This window comes from Asparagus officinalis, chromosome 2 (assembly GCF_001876935.1).
Source record: "Asparagus officinalis chromosome 2, Aspof.V1, whole genome shotgun sequence".
NCBI classification, from domain to species: domain Eukaryota; kingdom Viridiplantae; phylum Streptophyta; class Magnoliopsida; order Asparagales; family Asparagaceae; genus Asparagus; species Asparagus officinalis.
Genome location: NC_033795.1, coordinates 13,899,570 through 13,921,273, shown reverse-complemented (window position 1 = coordinate 13,921,273; position 21,704 = coordinate 13,899,570). Strand labels below are relative to the sequence as shown.

At 34.8% G+C, this 21,704-nt stretch overlaps 3 protein-coding genes across 3 annotated transcripts in view; 1 reads left to right on the top strand and 2 right to left on the bottom strand.

Moving 5' to 3' along the window:
- LOC109830330 (3-phosphoinositide-dependent protein kinase 1-like) overlaps positions 1 to 178 on the bottom strand; it is a 7,185-nt gene extending 7,007 nt beyond the window's left edge. The window contains exon 1 of the mRNA XM_020397571.1: positions 1 to 178. This exon is cut by the window's left edge and continues 98 nt beyond it. Coding sequence (XP_020253160.1) covers positions 1 to 79 — 79 coding nt within the window. The 5' untranslated portion in view covers positions 80 to 178.
- Positions 5,018 to 11,557, top strand: LOC109830329 (cleavage stimulating factor 64-like). Its single transcript, XM_020397570.1, has 10 exons — positions 5,018 to 5,256; positions 5,347 to 5,425; positions 6,964 to 7,138; positions 7,448 to 7,481; positions 7,591 to 7,838; positions 7,930 to 8,007; positions 8,422 to 8,457; positions 8,552 to 8,908; positions 9,695 to 9,895; positions 11,114 to 11,557. The coding sequence occupies exons 1-10, from the start codon at positions 5,151 to 5,153 to the stop codon at positions 11,246 to 11,248; spliced, it is 1,449 nt and encodes a 482-aa protein (XP_020253159.1). The 5' UTR covers positions 5,018 to 5,150; the 3' UTR covers positions 11,249 to 11,557.
- Positions 12,330 to 18,905, bottom strand: LOC109830328 (protein disulfide isomerase-like 5-2). Its single transcript, XM_020397569.1, has 5 exons — positions 18,599 to 18,905; positions 16,331 to 16,434; positions 15,677 to 16,047; positions 14,675 to 14,982; positions 12,330 to 12,865 (listed from the first exon to the last, which is right to left on the bottom strand). Exons 1-5 carry the CDS (start codon positions 18,803 to 18,805, stop codon positions 12,536 to 12,538), a joined length of 1,320 nt encoding a protein of 439 aa, XP_020253158.1. The 5' UTR covers positions 18,806 to 18,905; the 3' UTR covers positions 12,330 to 12,535.

Below are 21,704 nucleotides of genomic sequence, written 5' to 3'. Positions count from 1 at the left end.
AGATGCTGCTCGTCTTCCCTGAAGCCGAGCTCCGTTGTCTCTGCATCAACCTCACCTTCGCCTCGAATTCTCTCTCCATTGAATCCTCTCGATTTCAAGGATCCTTAGGAATTAGCTGAATTGGGATTTCTTTTCTTGAATTTTGTGGCAATTTTCTATTTTTAGGAGAAAGGGGAATGGGTACGCTGAGGGGTTGAGGAGGAATTAAAATAGCCATTGGAAAATTACTAACAACGGTATTATTGGATGTCTTATTGCTTATCGGATCCTGATGAAAGCGCGGGTTTCACGATAGGCGATAGGTTGGTCGGGCTCGTCATAGCCCGGCCCAATCTCTTTTGTTGTGATAAACGCTGCAGGAACTCGTAGTATTAGGGCTGTTTGTTCACTTAGGGGCTGTTTGTTTGGTTTCCTAAAAACCAAGAAAACCAAGAAATGGAAATGGAAAACATGAAAATCTCAAAAAATACTATTTCCTCCATTTCCATCCCTAAAACTCACCCACAACATCCAATAAAATATTATTTTCATCCAACAACTCATCCACATCATCTAATAAAATATTATTTTCATCTAACCACTCATCCACCACATCTAATAAAATATTATTTTCATCTAACAACTCATCCACCACATCTAATAAAATATTATTTTCATCCAAACATCACTCAACTCATCTCTTTTCATCATTTCAAATCACTCACATCATCCAATAAAATATTATAACAATTCACCTCATCTCATTAACATTTCATTTCTCTATTTTCATCCCAAAAAGTTATGAAAACACTTTTCTTAATCTTTCTTCACATCACCCAATAATACAATGACAACTCACATCATCTCATTTCATTTCTTATTTTTAAGAATGAACCAAACAAAAGAAAAACAACAAAACTACAGGAAATAAGTTTCTTATAATTTATTTCCTTATTTTTTTCGCCAACCAAACAACATCAAAACTAGTTTTCTTAAAAAATCACTCACATCATCCAATAATAATTTGACAACTAACATTATTTCATCTCCATTTTTTTGATTTCCTTCTTTTTTTAGCCAACCAAACACTCCCAAACCAATTCTTCATTTTAATAGTTTTCCATTTCTTTGATTTCCCTCTTTTTTTAGTAAAACAAACAGCCCCTTAAAAAAAAAAGGAATTCAAAGAATAGGAAACCTATTTTTAAGAAAAATTATTTTAAGATTGTTTGGTTGGCTAAAAAAAAGAGGAAATCAAAGAATGAGAGATGAGATGAGATGAGTTGTCACATTATTATTGGATGATGTGAGTGATTTTTTAAGAAAACTTGTTTTGAGGTTGTTTGGTTGCCTAAAAAAAATAAGAAAATGAATTATAAGAAACTTATTTCCTGTAATAGGTTTTTTTCTTGTGTTTGGTTCATTCTTAAAAATAAAAAAAAATAGATGATATGAAACGAGTTGTCATTATATTATTGGATGATGTGACCCACACTTAAGAAAATCAAATTTCTTGGTTTTTTTAAGGAAATGGGTGGAAATGAAATGTTAATGAGATGAGATGAGTTGTCACCATATTATTGGATGATGTAGATGATTTTTAAAGATGATATGAGATGGAGATGAGATGAGTTGGATGATGTGACCCATTTTTGTGTTTGGTTTATTTTTAGGAGATGATATGAGATGAGTTGTGGGATGAAAATAATATTTTTATTGGATGTTGTGGTGAGTTTTAGGGATGAAAATAATATTTTATTGATTTTCATGTACCTTTTTTCTTTTCTTGATTTTTAGGAAACCAACCAAACAGCCCCCTTTAAAAAACATGGTTGAGTCATCATATTAGATGTCAAATCGGAAAATATAAATTACTGGTGACAGGAAATATAGCTCTTGCGCCAAATGCTGCAGCCAGATTTCGCTTTTCCGTGCTTCTTTGGTAAACAAGCTGGAACGATTGCTGACTACACAACCCGCGCTGCAAAATCGTTTTATTAATTAAACAACTTGAGAAAAATTAGTTGAAGCAAATAAAATATAGACGATCGAGGATTGTTAATTCTTCTTCTGATGAACGATATTTCACCCATCAAATTTGTAATTGCAGATAAATAAACACTTGATTTGCAATGTCCGTGTATTTCATTTCATGCAAGAAAATGCAAACTCAACAAGTTCTTGTAACCAATCAAACTTCAATTTTAGATTTAGAAATGCATTCTCTTTGATTAAAATAAAGACGTTCAAACAACTTGATGTTACTTTCTTACATCAAATACTTTATTCATGTAGCAGTTTCTGCATGTAATATATTGGATTTTCCAATTCCAGTATACCAAACAACCCTTTGCCTCAGTCAACTTCTCTGTTTTCAAACTTTACTTTTATGCCTTAAATCTCAATTAAAATAAAATAAATATATAAAGTTTTAACTTCTCTGTTTTCACACTCTAATTTTATGCCTTAACTATCAATCAGATTAAAATAAATAAGGGGTTTTTTGATATTAGTCCCTTAAATAATTAGCATTTTGATATTAGAGGCTGTTTGGTACATTTCCCAAAAAAAAAAAAAAAAAAAAAATAGGGGCTGTTTGGTACATTTCCCAAAAAAAAAAAAAAAAACAGAAAGCTAGGCTGTGAAATATTTCTGGACATTTCAGAGGGTTTCCCCCATTTTTGTTTGTTTGTTTCACATTGAAATCATAGGCTGGAAAACATTGTTTCACATTTCTTATGTTTGTTTGAACATCCAGAAATTAAGAAATCAAATGAGTTTTCCAATTAAATATTCAGCGACAGGACATTAAATATTCCCCTTTAATTCAAGCCGTTGTTTCAATAGTGCTTTAAATATTTAAATATGCATAGATGTGACATTTCCAAACCATTTCAGTCACTCTTGGTCTGAAATGAGTTTTCTTAAAAATCTGATGTGGCAACCCATTTCACCCATCCATTTTTTTAAATCACCCAGCGAACCAAACGCAGAGAATAGAAATGTATTGAAATCAAAATCCTATGTGGCCTTCTTATCAGATTTCAAACCCCCCATTTCTCTCTTTATTTGCGCAAACAAACAGCCCTTAGTTCATCACATCTTCATATTTTGATATTGTCATATTGGCCCCTTAAAATGATTGGTGTTGATATTAGTCATGTAGTTGGTGTTATAACTTTAGGAGAATATTCCGTTAACGTTTTTGAGTGGGTTGACCATTATAGCCCTCTGATTATAAACCCAAACTCATTATCTATTTAACTCATACCCATCTACAATCCTCAAACTCGTTAATCACAAACTCGACCCATTTATACCCCTATATTCTTCCTTTCATCTCATTGAATTTAAACAATTATGGGAGAGGGGGAGATTTTGCTCAATTAGTAAAGTATTGGTGAAGAAAAAGATTGAAAAAACATCCAAATTAATCTACAGGCAGATTAAGACAAATTTTAGTCAAACAAAAAGATAAAACCCCAAGTCCATCATATCCGATCAACGGCACAACCTCTAGCAAAGAGCCAAGTTAGTCTTTATCCAATCAAGCAATATATATAAAAAAATAGAAAAATAAAATAAAAACCGACGTTGGCAATCTAATCAATGGCATCTCCTCTAACGGAGACAGCCGTTTCCCCATCCATCAACCTCTTGGCATGGTCTCCTCTCGGGAGACGCTCACATTCCCTTTTAAATATCATCAAGGAAAATGGTAGGGGCACACAACCACAACCTCAACTACACCCCCTCTCTTATTTGCTACAGTGCACCGGGCCTCACATGAGATTTTAATTTTTTAAAATCCTATGTGGGGCCCGGTGCATTGTAGCAAATGAGAGAGGGGATGTAGTTAAGGTTGTGGTTGGATGTGTGCCCCTAATGCCACCCTATCATCAAACTCAAGTTCTCTTTTACTGGGGTTGCAAAAAAAAAAAACCCAACAAGGAATCCCCATCAAGATCACATCCTTCTCAACCAAACCCAAGTTACCCATGTTCACATCCCTCTCAAGCAAGACGACAACCACACAAAGCCTAAAAGTAGCTAAAACATCTCCCAGTTATCAACTCAAAACCCAATCTCTACGCACAAACCTAACCTTGCCCTCCAATATTTTCACCCTTTCATCAGCCGAGATCATATTCGGCTCCCTAATAACCATTTCGTCGGCATTTAACTGGTCGCGGCGGATAAAGCGGCGGACGGAGCCAAAGGGGACGGAGGACGTTAGGTGGTGCACAGATAGCATTCAGGCCTCTTAACGCTTATGAATTTTAGGGGAGATTTTGGTTTTGGAGGAAACGGGGGAAGCGGCGGCGAGGATTGGGGCGGCGGAGGGCGGAGGAAACTAGGGGAGAGGGAGCAAGAGAGAGAGAGACCAGAGAGAGGGGCTAGTTATGTGGGGAATTAAAAAAAAAGACCGATTTTGCTAATTATTTAGCAAAATCGACCATTTGGCTAATTATTTAACAAAATTGATCTTTTTTAACAACAGGTCAAAAAGAGGTGATTTTAAAAAACGCCCAGCTCAGAACATACGGGACTACTAGTCCAGTATATTTTGGGGGAACTAATCCCCTATTAGTTCACCCAGAAAACATACAGGACTACTAGTCTCGTATGTTTTAGCTACTCATTTCTTGTGCAAAATATATGCTCTAGTGGGGGAGGAGGGGAAGAAATTAGGGGAGAGAGAGGAAGAGAGAACGAGAGAGAGGGAGAGAGACCAGAGAGAGGGGCTAGTTATGTGGAGCCTAATTCAATGAGTGGGGTTAGTTTGGTAAATATCAACCTAGGGTTAGCACTAACCTAGCCACATGTCATCATTTTTAACCACGATCTGAACAGAAGGACCAATATCAACAACTAAAGTGTAATTGATGGAGTAATATCAAAATATAAAGATTTGAGGGACTGATATCAAATTCACTATGTGTAAGGGACCAATATGGAAACCCCCAAATAAATAAATGTTTTTCTAAGTAGAAATATAACTTAATAATATATCACCTGCGCCGGGGGGGGGGGGGTTGAGGATTCTGCAAATTTACCCAATTCTCACGCCTATTTTAAAACGCAATCTAAATTCACTACTCAATAAAAAAGCGCCTCTACTCTCTCTCTCTCTCTTCCCCTCTATTTAATCCCCCAAATCAGTGAACTTCATGAACCGCTCTCGCCGCTGTAAACCTCATCGCGACCGGCAGCGCCGCCGCCGGCATCGCTTAATTGACATGCGCCTCCGCGCTTCACAGCACCGCTGCGTCTTCGGTTAGTTTCTCGAACACCCCCAATATTTTTTTTTCAATTTTGCTAATTTGTGATTTCTTTTTGGTGATTTTATCTTTTCGTTCTTTGCAGTTGGGAACATACCCTACGATGCGAGTGAAGAGCAACTGATCCAAATTTGCGAAGAAGTCGGGCCTGTTGTGTCTTTTAGGTTAGATTTGGATCGAAAACCCTAATTTTGATGTAACTGAAATTGGGAATTTGGGGCTTTTGATTGGATTTGGCGGCAAAGAGGGTGTCGATTTTGTAACTTGAATCATGGAATCAAATCAAAGCTTGATTGTCGATTCTCTCTTGTGTTTGAGCCCCCTTTGTGTTCATTGCTGTGGATTTCTTTGGTTTTGCTCGTTTCAATGAATTGCTGAATTACTCATGTTAATTTTTTTTAAATTTTAGGTGTTATAAGTTAGTCGGCAAGCCTTGATGGGAGAGGAATTAATGAAAAACCCTGGCTTTGTTGTAACTATAGTCAGTGGTTGGATTCAGTAGCAAAGAGTACGTCAAATTTGTAACTTGAATCGTGGGATTAAAGAACGTGCGATTCTCTTGTCAATTTGCGGTTTTGCTTCTGGTGATAAATCTTTAAGCTACTGTAGCTTTGTTTGAGCATTAGAAGTAGTCGAGTTCAGCTAAAACCTTAGTAATCCTGAATTGATGAACATACAACTTAGCTAATTGGTGATTAATAAATTTATAGTTTTTGTTTTATTTTCATGTTAATGAATCAATAAATAAGTGGAGAATATGAGACTTTAGATGTACTTACTTTGCCTATTACTGATGGGTTTTTGGCTAATGTTAATGATTTATTGGTGTTCCATCAATACACATAGAACAGTTAATTGTCTTGCTAACATGTCTCTTTTGAGCTTTGACCATGAAAATATACCTCAGCCTGTTTCACTGGGGCTTAGATATTTGCGATCTTGTGAGCTTCTTTTTGTCCGAGTTTCACATTCTGAAGTGATGAACCTTTCTATTTTATTATTCTTGTTTTTGATTTTTTTAATTTTGTTATTATTCTTCTCTTTACCAAACTGTAGGAGGTCACCAGAAAACATGAGCTTGTTCATAGCAGAACGGTCTACTTATGTTTTCTGCATATTGTTTAATCATTTCAGCTGGATATCCTATTATCTTCTAAGGCTTGAAGTTTTCCTAAGTGAACATTGTAGCCTATTGCTATAGTCTTCAGCTCTATGTTTGAGCATAAAGGCTATGGCGATATTTATTTTTAGGCCATATTTTAGAGCCTATAATTTCTTCCACTTGCACGCTTACTGATACTTATCATAAATGTGCAATGTCGACTCATACCAGTCCTCACCTATGATTTGGTGTAGACAATAGCCAAGCTGCAGTGCCTGACATGCGTGTGTAATGTATATTTGTATAGTGTGTCAAATCTTAGAAATGGTATAATATATTAACATGGTAATGTTTATCTATAAAATCTTTGAATTTTTGCAGTTTTAGTCATTTATCTGCCTCTTGAAGTGTCCTATATACCTGATTATTATTTGACACGAGCATTTAGCAGACATTGACAATTGGTATAGTAATCAAGAGCATCATTTTATTATGGTCTTTTACTTTTTATTTTTATTTTTTGCATTACTCCTGATGCACGGATGCATAGGTTCATCATGATTTTCTGGCCATCCTCTGATTTTTAGTTGTAATATGCAGGTTAGTACTTGACAGAGAAACTGGGAAGCCCAAAGGTTATGGGTTTTGTGAGTATAAGGATGAGGAAACTGCTCTGAGTGCTCGTCGCAATCTCCAGGGTTATGAGATAAATGGCCGTCAGCTAAGAGTTGACTTTGCTGAAAATGATAAGGGTGCTGATCGCAACAGAGAACAGGTTAAAACAATTTAATTGTAGTTGTCATTTCAGACCCTTAGCATACAAAAAAGATCAGTGAAACATATGCTAGAGCCTAGAGGTGGCTACATTAGTTTCCACTAATTAGAATCTGAACTATTTTCTATCTTTGTTGCATTTTCATGGCAACTACACCCCAACCGCAAACACCTCCCAGTGTTAATTTAGTTTTAAATTGTGGCATTCTCCTCTAGGGAGGTGTCTAATGTACTTGGCTCATTGAATTTTAGTGGCCTGTATTAATGATTCATTTGTTTTCTGAATCTAAAATCATTGTCATTGCTTCAGGGTCGTGGCGGACCAGGATTTACACCCACTAATGGTTGTCTTTCTCTTCTTAAATCAATATTTTTGTGTTTCATTCTCTTATCTACCAGTCGCTAATGTTTTCATTCTAGTAGGTGTCTCCTAACGCCAATGAAAATTTGCAGAAGCTAATAAACTGTCATCTGGAACCCCTATTCCTGTGGATTCCTCTCTCCATCAACCAGTAGGGCATCCATTAGCTGCTACTGCTGCATCTACCATGTCTAGAGCATTGGGTGGAACTCAGACAAGCAGACTGCCGTTAATGCAAAATGGTTTACAAACTCTCTCTAGTCTTGGCAATGATGCTTTGACTCAGTATCTGGCGAAAATGTCCAGACAGCAGCTGAATGGAATATTGTCTGAGATGAAGGTTAGATCTTCCCTTTTCTGTGCTTTCAGATATTGTATATATCATTTTTTCTTCAGAAAACTTCATATCATATCGATTTTTCTTGTGGCAGGCTTTGGTTCAGCAAAATAAGCCGCTGGCTCAGCAGCTGCTACAAGGATGTGCACAATTACCAAAGGCTCTCTTTCAGGTTGTTATTCAACTATAACACATATATTCTCTCCTTTATTCTATCCCAAACTATGTTTCCATGATAGCCTTTATAATTTGTACATTTATGTGATCTCTGATGGATCTTTACATCCATACAAGAGTCATTGCAGCTACACAAGCTTTCCTTTACAATGAAGTTCTCTAAGCTCTTACAATTTGCAGATATTTCCCCATGTATGAACTTTGTTTCTTTGTGGAGAAATTGGGTTGTTAATAAAATCTCATAGTTGCCTCAATTGTCAATATACGAGTTCCCCTAATACATATGGAATTTCAGATTAGCCATGGACATCATGTTAAACATAGATGCAATATCAACAATCTTTTCTTTGGACGTGTTTTTGTTTGGCTTGTTTCTTATCTTGACCTTGATTTTCTTTTTGTGCTGCAGGTGCAAATAATGCTTGGTATGGTGACGCCACAGATGGTATGCATCATTTACTTTATATCGGGAGTCGTCTAGTAAAGCTTTGCTATTAGCAATACGTAACTTTTTTTATAACTCAACTGTACCAATGCAGATGGCAAATATTAAGCAGGCTTCTACTCCAGTCCCACAGCCTGCATTTCCAAACAGTATATCTAATCAAAATCCTTTAGTTTCTTCCAATCTTGGCCAGACACGTCCACTTCAACAATTTCCTGTTCAACCTCCATTTCAGCACTCTCTGCCACCGCAACCACAAACTTTTGGTTGCCTTTCAAATAAGCCACAGATTCCACCTTTATCGACATCCATGAGTTTGATGTCACAAGTGCAGCCTCCTGCTCCTCCACATTCTGGAATCCCTGGAGCTACAAATGTTGGTCAGCATCCTCAACCGCATCTTGCGGATAGTCTTCAGCAGCCACATTTGCCACCCTCTCTGACTTCTCAGGTCACTGTTTTACTGATAATTTAACATGTACTAGTATTGGGTGTTATGTACTATTGTGCTCTCATACATTGGGTAATCTATAATCAGACAATTCTGTGAGGTTATATGTTGGAACTTGATTCATATCGTAAAACAAACATAAATTAAATCTTGGCGGCATACTCCTGCTAGTCTATAGAGTAATAGCAGTGTTAGAATATAGAACTATAACCCTCAACCCTCATCATAACTTTGGAGTTTTGGTGTAGTGGCACAGGACTTTAAGTAGGGGAAACTGATTTCAAAGATATGAACATTATGAGACAACTCTATGTGGTTCTAACTTTGTTGGACCTTTATAACATAAATTGGAAATTCCAGTGTACTACTTCGCTGTAACTTATGATTTCCTTGTGTAGATACTAAAAACTATGTCTCAATTTGAGGTTTTAGCATCAGAACTTCTGTTTTCTAGTATCATAACCTCCCAGACACTTGTGGCGGTTATGCAACTGGAGAAGAGTTTATTTTGGTTTCTGTATATATGGCTGTTAATCTATAGCATTACTTGGAATTCATGTGAATGTGGCCATTTTTATATGAGCTTTAACAGTATGAAGTTTGTCCTACCAATGAATGCACAATATTCACTATGACTATCTGTTTTTACTTTTGAAATCTCTCTCTTTGTGTCTGTGTGCCCGAGCATGTGTGTGGATATAGAATTGAATAATGAAGCGCAGTGTTATTTATATGCTTGTATCAGTGACATCATCTCATTTTCGGTCAAATGACGTTATGTATCAGGGTGTCTCGTCAAATTACCAAGCATTGTCAAATGGAATAAATTCACTTTCTAAGCGAGCTGGAACACATGCTGCTGCAAGTTATGATTTAAATTCAGGCGTCGAATCAGTGACGCAGACAGGAACAACAGGTGAACCATCAGAAGTGATGAACCATGGATTAAAGAGACCAAAATTGGAAAATAGAGGTGGCTCTCATCAGGTGATTGATACCTTTCCTATTGTTAGCTCTGCTTCTTAACCAATTGCCATAACTTTAGCACCTGGAAACCAATGGCTGATGCTCCTCAGGTATTAAATTTAATGCATCAAAGACTTCAGGTCTTCCACCAATATAATTCAGCTTGTTTTGATGTTCATTGGTATATCTTGCTTCAAGAATTTCAACATTTAGACTTTTAGTTGATTGAATAGGAACACAACCAAAAAGAACTGACATACATAAGTCATCCGTGAACCTATTGGGCAAGGGAATAAAACTGCCCTTCAATCATTACTTCAACTGTACAGCTTCCAAAAATAAAAGTACTTATTTTTGTATCAAAAATTTATATGAGCCTATCAGGTCAAGAAGGCTCCTTTCAGGATGTGGGTGATGGTTGTGGGGAAGAGGAAGAGAGGGCTGGGAGAGTTACAACTTGTGTTGTTTACATAAAACGTAACATTCAAAGATGTAGTTACAGGATAGGTGAATGATTTTGAAGTAATTCTATCAGAATCTGGTTATTTCCTAAATATTAGTATATCATTCTTATGCAATATCATGTTAAGAGAAACCATATACTACACCACTAGTTAGTAGTTTACACTAAATAAAATTTATGTTATTCTGTTATAGAGGTATGGATATTAGATAGGTTACTCTGATTTCTTCTTAATATAGATGGAATAATAGTTGTAGGGATTTCTGTTATAGTGGTAGTTTAGGGTGATTTGTATTGAACTTCTCAGTTCACTTTTAGATCTTATCAAATATTTACTTTGTCATTTGAGGATTCCTACATTATGTTATTATTGTTTTTTTCCTTTCTTTTCTCTTTTCTGCAAGGTGTTCTTTTTTATGTTTGGGGAGGGGGCTTTTTATCTTGTTATCATATCTACATGCTATGGGTGCAAGCAAGAAGATACTGATGCAAGGAAATAGAATAGAAATTAATTTTAAGTAGGCTTCTAATAACGTCCTTACAATGTGGTCAAATTTGATGGGAATAATCTTTATTTGAGCACATACATCGGCTTTTCTTAGACTAGTGTAAGTATGAGGAAGCTTCTGTGGTGCTGTGGCACATAGTAATATTTCAACATAGCAAGCAAGGAATATGATAAATGGAGGGAAATTAGGATTTCTATGTTCATAACATAATCTATATGCTCAAGTATTTTATGATGCTATTTACTTTATTTTCTCTACCTTGTGCAGCTTCCACCAGAAGCGGAATCTGCCCTTCTTCAGCAGGTGATGAATTTAACACCTGAGCAATTAAGTTCATTACCTCTGGAGCAGCAGCAGCAAGTGCTTCAGCTCCAACAGATGCTAATGAAACAGAATTTGTAGTTGTATACTGGTTCTGTCTCCCCAGCCACCCAATGGTCAAATACAGATGGACAATAGCAGAGTTAAGCTCCAATTCTTTAGTCCATGCATTTTTTGATGTATAATCCATATGGAAGAAAAATGCCTATAATGCAAGGTTTTACTTACTTGCACTCATGTAACTTTTACACAATATTTATAAGAAGAAAGGTTCCTCGGTGTCTCTTGTTACAGTTCGAACTTAGCGCCTTTCTTTCTGGTTTATCTCCCACGATGTAATCCAGTATAATGGAACTATAGGAAATAAAACTTGCACGATTTACATTTCAAGATGCTGCGATTTGTTTCAGATGTCTAGTACTTCTTTGCTATGTTGGATACGGATACTTTTGCCTCTTCAGACCTGTGTTGTTTGCTTATGTGAGTATTTATTCTATGTTTGCTTATGTGAGTACTGTATTCTTTTTTGAATTTCAACAGTTTGAAGTATTTCATTTTTGCTTGGTAAGAACTGTAGCAGATCCAGTGAAGGCTCCTTTTTATCTGCAATATTTGGCCCTTATTTCATAGAGGTAAATGCAACTGTGTAACTGGAAACTACTTTGTGTCAATAATGAATATCTCTTGGTTTAATATAGTCTGATTCTTCTTTTTGACCAGAATGTGCACATAACTTAGATATTCTGTACCTGTTATTGTTGAAGTTCTCTATTACTTAAAATGTGAATTATAGAATGTAAACTATTGGAACTTTGTCTCTAGGTCATACAATTCTAGTAGTGTTTTTTGTTGCAAATAATGCCAACAATGCAGTAGTTGTAAATATATAATAAGATCTTGGAAATTTCTAGTATCAGCTTTCAGCACAATCCAGAGAAATAACGACAGATCAATAGCTGAGAGAAGCAAAATGATCATTACCTTTCCACTAGCAAAATCATAGATGTAACATAGTTCCATCATAGATGCCATAGAGGCTTAAACGCTTATCATCTCTAAATTTTTATCAGCAGTTAGATCCCCTTATGTCCAAACAAATTGCTTTATTATATGTATTTGTATAGATGAATTGTACATATAACACCAATAATAGAGTAGGGACTCTGCGCAAAACACTGAAATATAAGAAAATATCAGACATATCAACATCACACGTTTCGATAGCGAACTCAAATACAAAATTTAATCTACAACATATAAAAGATAATCCTGAATTCAACCCATAATACCAGCTAGACCTAAATTTCTGCGCACAAACAGATCATTACAAAACGTGCAATGCTTTTAAACAAGTTGTAACACTAAAACTCAGTCATCTTTATCTCCAGGCTTGTATTCGTTTCTGCTTTCACTTTCAGAGGCCGTTGTTCTACTTGTATCTTCAACTTCAGCTTCACGTTCCCTTGGTTGAGGGCCGTCATCAATTCGATTGGCAAAATTCTGGATAAGCATGAAAATAGCAACTAAAAAGACTATTAGGTACACTGTTTTGATGGTGATTAGTGAATTAATGAAGCCCATTACTGAAGGGCCGGCGACTTTCTTCTTTATTGTTCTCCCTTCTCTGTATCCCTCAAGAAACCGGCTTATTTGTGATGCTTCATCATCATCGTCATCGAGGCTCTCTGAACCTTCAACCTGAAATATTAAAAATAGAAAATAAGACAAGATTAAAACCAATAAAATTGGAGTGTATTAGACCGAAAGTATGCAATGAGGTGTAGATTAAAACTGATTGTAAAAGGCTGAATACCAAACTATACAATGAATTCAACCATCCGATGGTAATAATATATTAATAATATTACAAAGCTCGAACATGACAAGTTTGACACCTATATCAAAGACATACAAAACTATAGTTTCATTTATTATGGATTTTATTTTTACAAAAATGAACAACAGCTTCAACTAGGGCCGAAACCAGAAATTCTAGACTGGTAGGGCACTAAGAAGCAAGAGCAAAAATGTTATTCTAGAGGAAGATAGATTTATTTTAAAATCCTTTTAACTATTTATACAAATAATTATTAATTTTCAACCTTAATTTTCTTATGCAAAAGATAGTTTTTTTATGTTTCAGTTGGTCAAGTGATACTGTCAAAGTCATTCGTATTTCAATAATGAATTTATTTGTAACGTTACACTTTATATTAAAAATGTATTATTTTTATTAAATCAAAAAGGATTATCCAAATTTTTTATAGAGTATAGCATAATGGGGTTATGGTCAAGGAGCCACCAAAACACCAATTGGCTTTCAAAATCTCGGCTTGGGAAATTTTTATTAAATCAAAAAAGGGTTATCAAATTTTTTGTAGAGTCTAACTGGGGTTATGGTCTAGGAGCCACGAAAGCACCAATGGCTTTCAAAATCTCAGGTTGGGCACTTGCAAAACGTGAGATGGTTTTGGCTCCGTCCCCTCACTTTCAAACTATATTTAGAAAGCTTAATAAGAAACACCATGAAGGGGCCAATACATTAATATATGTTTTCAATCATCTAAGGGTTTTTGCTAAGATGGAATGATTACAGTGCATATCTCAAAGTCAACAAAGCTCCACCAAACAATGGGCCGATGTTTTTATTATCTGGCACCAATATTTGTGTTTATATGCAACGTTAGGCAAACACTAGATCAGTGAAGCAGAGGTGAAGCAAAGGTTGATTTTGTATATTTGTAATTTATTTGAGGTCGATGCAATTCTGCTTTTAATGATATAATAGTTACTATGATGCAGTATCCTACAATATGACGACTTCCATTCTGGTATTTTAGTGTTGATTTGTATATAACTTCCTCTCCTCCATTACAAGCCTCTGTAAGCATGCAGCTTTATCATAGTTCTTATGCTTAGGCTGAAGTATAAAGGATTTATTACCTAAAACAGATCAGCATATGCTTACAGTATTCCTAACGAAAATCTTGCTGGTAAGAATAATACTCGTAAATACTTTATTTGCTTGTATGATTAACAGTATGCTACATCCCCTCTTAAGATAAAGGATTTACATCCTAAAGTATAGATGAAGATTTCGCTCAGAAAAAAAAAAAGCTTAGCTGCATACTTGAACGAAAGCCCAACAAGGTTCAAGTTTCATAGGCTTTCAAAGACCTAACATGTAAACTAGATGGATATGAATTTAGGTTTTTAGATGGCCTGAGAACCTCATGCTCCTATTTAACATACATTCGAGCAATCTAATACACTATAAAATGTGATGTGTTCAAATTTGATTACATTTACAGGTCAATTTTTTATCTCATTGAGAAAAAAAGTAATTTGGTAAGTGTTGCATTACAATTTCTTAAGACTCCAAGATGCAGTAATCAGGTTTATGTGAGGTAGTACTGTTATTTACATCTATCTGTGCACACAAGACTATTTTGTATACAGTAACGAGCATAGGCAGTAGAAAAACTAAATGAAGATAGTGGGACTTACAATATGATATTCTTCAGTTCCATCCCAGATCAGCAACTTTGGGAGTTGGGACCCTTTTCTGACATCAAATGTATCGACAAATTCTTCCCACTGTTTGATTCCAACATATCCAAATACCAAGTCACGGTTGGCGTTTGCAGCAGCCCTTAAAGTCTTAATCAGTTTCAATGACTTCTCATCAACATCGTCATTCACAATTGTTACGACAATTTTCCTCTTGTCATCATTCAATAGCTTGAGGGTTTCAAAGTTTATAGGTACAATTAGTGGCAGCTGATTTTGTTTCATAAAATCCTCTAAGAATTCTCCTGCAAGTTCAACCAAAATCATCTCAGATTACTCCATTTGAGGTATGAATATACGTATAACTTGCACGTCAATAGTGAACTGCAGATGTGCTTTTTTTTTGCCTCATTTATTTTAAAACTCACTCACTTTTTTTTAAAAATTTTTATGTCTAAACCGAAAGTTTTACCTTTATTTACTTTTAGACCCACACACTTCACTAGATCACCTTGGATCTAACATACTTGAAAGATTTAATTTTTAACTATTGTTTGTTTAGTTTTGTATCATTGTAAGGTGATATATTTTGCTTTAACTTGCTATTTTATTCAAAGTATTAGGTGTACAATGTATTTTTAGGCCAAATACTTAAAATATATTTTTGATTGTTTTCACGCAGATGCCGCGTCAATGCGCGGGTCAATTTTGCTTATTTTCCGCTTACAAAATCAAGACAAAATAAACTCCTAACAGTTAAGTTGGGTGACTGATTTTATGTTTAGCATTCAGGTTGAAGTGAACCTGAAAATTGAAATTTCCATTTTTCTAGATTTATTTCCTTGAAATATTATTTCTAATATAGTACTTCTTTTACCCTCCTCCAGTGGGGTATGTTTCTGTTGTGTGTGTGCACGTGTATAAAAAAATGCAAAGTCTCATTCTCCATGTCTTTACAATGATTTCAAACGTCAACATAGTGAAATTTTAAGTACTCACCTTCAAAAGGGCCATAGAACACGCTTTGTTCATTATATTTGGGATGGAGAGATACCAATGCAGGAACCTTGTCAAAATCATAAGTTACCATGGCTTCCTCTGAGAAACCTTTAGCTATAGAAAACCATGCCCTTTTCTTGTATTTTCTGGCAAATTCAACAACAAGTGATTCGTCCAGGCCAAAACCAATGAATATGGGAAATTGTTTGCCAGCTGCTTCGACAAAACCATCAACAGCAGAATCTGACTCAAGAACAGAAACGTCAGGTGCGACAAACTTCTTTAAGTATCGAACAAGTAAATCGGCTTTCCTTGGACCATAATAGTCAACAGGGACACCATGCATAAAGAGCTTCAGCGTAGGATACCCACTGTATTAGAAAGAAAACAACAACCTTCAAGTTAGATTATAGTAATGGCCGATATGATATAGAATAAAAGAAGAAAACTGTCCATTACAATGGTTCAGCAATGAATCACATATTAATGAAAACTTAACGCATCCGAGATCAAACAACAGCTCAGTACCAAAACTTAACACTCTGATAAATAGACGTTAGAACAAGATTCCGACTTTACATATCTGACGCTGCAATTAGTTATATCTTTGAAAAAATGTTCATTAATCAAAATAAAGAACGGGCAGAAACATACTCGATTTCATATTTGGCACCAAGTTTTGAATACTTGTCAGCATTAACTTTAGCGATCACAATGGGTTCTTTCAACCCAGCTAGAGTTGGGGCAGCCACATCTAACTGCGATTTTTCAGTAAAAGCATAAATCAAGAGTGTTAATCAATTAAAATAGAAACTAGGTAGCCAGGTTGTTCACAGTTATAGAATCATTAAAAATTCTAATTACAATCCAAAAGATAATGACTAGAAACTAACCAGAAATCAGGAGCAGAATAAGATCCCAGAGAAGATTTATAGCAGCAGTAATATTTAGTATTTAGGATGCATGGAAACTAGAAGAACTATATAACCATTAATGAAGCAAGAAATCAATATTTGAATGATAATTAAACATACATCATTTTCTTGTGTATGTCAATGGAATTTTAGTAAACTAAAAAGGAATGAACTCACTAAAAGTCATAGTGAATCAGAAATGGAGATGCGTGCATTGCTAGACAAATGTATTCCATGGAGGGATATCAAGATATTATTACCTTGTCTCACCAATGTATATTGTCGATTTCACTGAGTTTCATTCTCTCGCTAAGTGAGGGAGCACTGAAGTCATTCCTGTTCCAATGTGCATCACTATTTTTGCTGCCGGCACCCATTAGAGAGTAAAGAACAATTTTTCCTATGAATTAACTACTCAAGGATCAAAGCAGGATCAATATGTGAAGGGTATACATTCAATAAGCACATCCCCTCCCACAAAAAAAGGAACAAAAACAAAACAAAACAAAACCCACAGCAACCCACACCTTTGGGACCTGCACACCACCCACTACTTTTCAGTTTTTCAGCCATTTTCACATACCTCCTATGTCAAAACTCATTGGCAACCCCACAATGTTTCTTAAATTGACGAATCTAAACCTCATTGAAACTTTGTGCAGAATGAGTTCCTTGAATAGATATCCCAAGGGTATATTGACAAACCCCCAATAATTTGAGGCGTTCTCACATAACCTCAGTATGAAAAAATTCTGTAAACCCCACTGTTCTTGAAGTTGACACATCCAGGGCTCATGTAAGGGAAGTAACAAGACCATCTAACCCTATTGGCCTAAATAACATATTACGCCATAATTTGCATCTTAAAAAGTCATGTGCTTGCCTTAACATCTCATCGCGCCAAAAGAAGAAATCATTGCCGATAACTATTTAACTATATGCTAATACTAGTAAAACTAATGGGCTCTGCCACACGTGTGAATGCTGGGAGCTATGTGTGTGTGTAGAAGTTATCCATGTTTTCCCAACTTTGAATATTGTGAAATATCTAGAGATTGAGTAAAGCACATCAACGTACTCAAACTAACATCGCCCAGTGAACTCAAGCTACATCACCCAGTGACAACAATAAGTCCTACATTGGGATTCCTACAAGAGTCCTTTTTTTTCCTATTATATGCTCTGCTAAGGTTTATATACTCTTAAATTGATAGACCTACACATTATTTTTAAATACTTAATGTTTGTTTAAGCATACCATAACTGCAGCACTTTGATCTCCATTGATCACTTCTCCCTCATTTTAACTCTCTATGGAATTTCCCTCCCTACCTCAGTCCCTTATCCCTCTCGATAAATATTAAGGAAGCCCTCATTTCTTACTCACGCTTTAGTGTGTTATCCCTTATCCATGTTTTTGTGCAACATTCTAATACATGTTTGACCATAAACACCTTTCACACTATAAACATTTTATAGAAAAATTCCTTAAACTACATAGTTCTACGAACATATGATACATAAAATTTTGATAGATTAAGTGATATTGTAAGCACATATGCCTTGATCTCGCCAGTCACCATTATGATAAACAATTTATCTTGAGTGGAAAAGTGGCCATTCCTAAGTATTTCTTCACCATGAAACCCAAACTAATAAGCTCATTGTTTTCTCATAAATTGCTAAACTAGCATTCTACATGTTCCCTTTTCATCCCATCACTTATAGATCTTGAAGGCCCTCACAGTAATGTCTACAAAGGCTCTTGTAAATTGTAATTACGTCCCAAATCCATTAAGTTGTTTCAAGTAACATCCTCATTTCGAAAAAAAAAATACGAAGATTTTAGGAGTGTAATTTACGAGTACGAAGATTCTGGGGTCCAAAAAGTTTATAATCATTTTCAAAATTTCCTGGTGAGCCCTAAATTTATACTAAAGCAAGGTGAGCATCAACAAGAGCAATTTTTTCTTTTTAAAGTTTTTGCTAAAAAAAAAAAATCACTGACCTCGGGGGATAGCTTCTTGCAGTGACCGCACCAAGGAGCGTAGAAATCAACGAGGATGAAGTCGAAGGACGAGATCGCCGAATCGAAGTTCTTGTCGTCGAGCTCCAACACCGTTCCGTCCACTGAGAATTGGTTCGAGTAAACCCTAGCGAAGAACGAGAACAGCAATAATGGAGCAAAGAGCTTGAGATGGCGATGAGTCGCCATCGTTTTCTCTTTTCCTCGCCTCTGTTTGATTTTTTTTTTTCCTTTTTCGTTTTCTCTGTTTGATTTTAGGTCTTCGGATCGAACTTTCGTAGATTTGGTTGAAAGTGGGAATCCGGTAAAATTTGGTCAACAGAAACACTATACAAGAATATACGGCCATCAATACTATGGTATATTAGCTATTTTGTACGGTATGGATACAAGATACCCATATTTTTACCGCCTACCTTGCATTTTAATCCCCATAGTTTTACGACTACACACTTAAATATCCCAAAGTATATCAATATTACAGATAAATGTCTCAACTTTTGAGGATATTGCACGTTGGTGCTTTCTTGTTTAACCGATATTGTATGTTGATGCGCTCATTTTTACCCAATGCTGCATAGAAATACCCTCAGGTTTGTAAATGACCTCACTTAAATAGCTTAGAGATTTCAAAAATTGCACATTAATACCCTCTATTATGTGATATTCTTGGATATTTGTAGAAAAATTAACACTGTGAGATTTTTTTTTAACTTTGAAGTGTTTATCTGTAATAATTAATACTTTAGGGCATTTAAGTGCAAGATTTTCAAATAAGGGGTATTAAAATGCAAAGTTGGGGAAACCGTGATACATTTAAGTGCAATTTAGCTAAAATTCTATACTCATATGAATATCAATATATTGTCAGTCAAACCATTGGAATAATTTTGACTTAGATTAATGGATAAATTTTGATAATCCAGATATCTAATATTAAATTTTAAAAAGTCAAAAATTATTGATAAATTGTGTCTCTGATATGATAAGCACTGTTTTATTTAAACATGAACCGGATACTCTATAACTAGATAGTAATTGAAGAATGTCCATTTATCCTAATTCTAAATGTTTATTGAAAATTTCAATGATAAGATGATGTCATATAGAAGTACCACTATTATTTTTAAAACCTCTATTGTATTGAAAACCGCTGTTCTGAAGATCACTTTTGTGATGGTGGTAATCGTATACCCTATCTATATACCACTTAAATAGAGAGAATCAGCTGTTCTGAAGATCACTTTTGTGATGATGGTAATCGTATACCCTCTCTATATACCACTTAAATAGAGAGAATCAGCTATTCTGAAGATCACTTTTGTGATGGTGGTAATCGTGCCCTCTCTATTTACCACTTAAATAGAAAGAATCCGAATCCACGTACTACATAGCATACATAGAGAGTTCATGTGTATCGGACATAGTCAATTGTTTGGATATTCAATTTGAAACAGCATCATTATATATATTTAGAATTTCCCATGCTTTTATTGTATTCACTTTGTATCTATACATGCAAGCATTATGTCCCATGCTTGCACCAATTGATTTGGTTTCTTTAATTTGTATATCTGAATTTGTTGTTGTTGTATGTTACTTTTTTAAAAGTAGATAACTTGACTTGGAGCTTTGTTTTCCTTATCAAGGAAATACAAAATAAGGACATGGATAAAATTGTATCAAAATTTAAAATTGAAATTAGATGGCTTAACCACCAATACTCCCTTTATAATATCCCTCGTTTTTATAATATCTTAAAATTAAAAAATGAAAACACAACCTCACTTAATAAGTGCATGGATAGTTTTTATATTAAGTTTTTAAATTTAAATTAGGGAGGGACACATGACTTTTTTTTCCCGAGATGTAAAGCTAGTAGTAAATCAAAATTTTCTTTTTATATATATAAAGTAGGGATTAACAATATTTCCTTTTCCATCTCTACCCTTATATGAAGTTTAATTTATTCTTCTGTCTATAGAATAACAGATCTAGATTTTCTTTGTTTTATGATGTTTTTTACTTGATTCTCCTATCCATTTAAGGTTTTAGTCTCATCTTAATTTGACAACCAATGTATATTGTAAAAATAATAACCATGAACCTACTCTTCTAGATATAAGGTCACGTGTAAACATTAATAGCTATCATCTCTTTAGAAATTAAAGTAAGAATAAATTTCACTAAACCCCCAATAACTTGGGGTGTTTGACACAAAACACGACACCTTTGAGACTCTCACTAAACCCTCAAAAACATTTGGCAGAAAGCTCACAAATTAACATTGTTAGTTAATGTGTGATCAAATGACCAAAATATCCACAATAGATATTGGGAGAAAACAACAAATAAGTTTTTAGTTTTGTCACTTATTGGTAGAAAACCCCTAATAATGACTGATTATTATTTTAAAGGTTCGATGTAATTATTTTCAGGGTTATGTATAATTTTCATATTTTTCAACAGGTTGTTTCTAATTTTCGGATTTTAAAAGGGGATTTTAGAAGGGGTCGTTTGTATTTTTTTATTTTACAAGGACCTATTATAATTATAATATTCAAAATTTTCGAGTGGTACTTTGTGTTTTTTGATTTTTTAGGGTTTTCTTACAATTTTTAGATTTTCAGATATCTTTTTACAATTTTAGATTTTCTTAGGGGATTGTTTGTAATTTTCATGTTTTTAAAAGATCTATTTGTTGTTTTAATTTTATCATATTCATTTTGTGTGTGTGTGTGTATATGTATCCTCTCATTTGATCTTTATCTATATTTCATTTCCATGGATACGGATTTCGAATTTCCTTAATCAATCATGTTGTCTATGTTGGTATTTGTATTTGTGATTAGTAAATAAATATGGTAAGTATATTATATCCGAGCTATTTTCACTCGTAGTGAAAGTACTTACATGGAAACAAACCTATCGCTATGTAAGTCGTTTGATAAGAAATAATTAACGTATTACTCATAAATTTGATGAGATGTTTTAAATTCAATCCACTTTTACTCATTTTGGTTTATTGGACTTCTTTCTTCTTACATCACGCTTACCAGCCTGCATCAAAGAGGCACAGAAAGTATCA

What these genes read in the sequence shown, in the direction of transcription:
- LOC109830329 (XM_020397570.1), top strand. Translation starts at nt 5,151, where the DNA reads ATGAACCGCTCTCGCCGCTGTAAACCTCATCGCGACCGGCAGCGCCGC. An exon ending in GGGCCTGTTGTGTCTTTTAG is followed by an intron (nt 5,426 to 6,963) that starts GTTAGATTTGGA and finishes TGTAATATGCAG; the next exon opens with GTTAGTACTTGACAGAGAAA. An exon ending in CTGATCGCAACAGAGAACAG is followed by an intron (nt 7,139 to 7,447) that starts GTTAAAACAATT and finishes TCATTGCTTCAG; the next exon opens with GGTCGTGGCGGACCAGGATT.
- LOC109830328 (XM_020397569.1), bottom strand. Translation starts at nt 18,805, where the DNA reads ATGGCGACTCATCGCCATCTCAAGCTCTTTGCTCCATTATTGCTGTTC. An exon ending in GGTGCCAAATATGAAATCGA is followed by an intron (nt 16,048 to 16,330) that starts GTATGTTTCTGC and finishes TTTCTAATACAG; the next exon opens with TGGGTATCCTACGCTGAAGC. An exon ending in GAACTGAAGAATATCATATT is followed by an intron (nt 12,866 to 14,674) that starts GTAAGTCCCACT and finishes TTAATATTTCAG; the next exon opens with GTTGAAGGTTCAGAGAGCCT.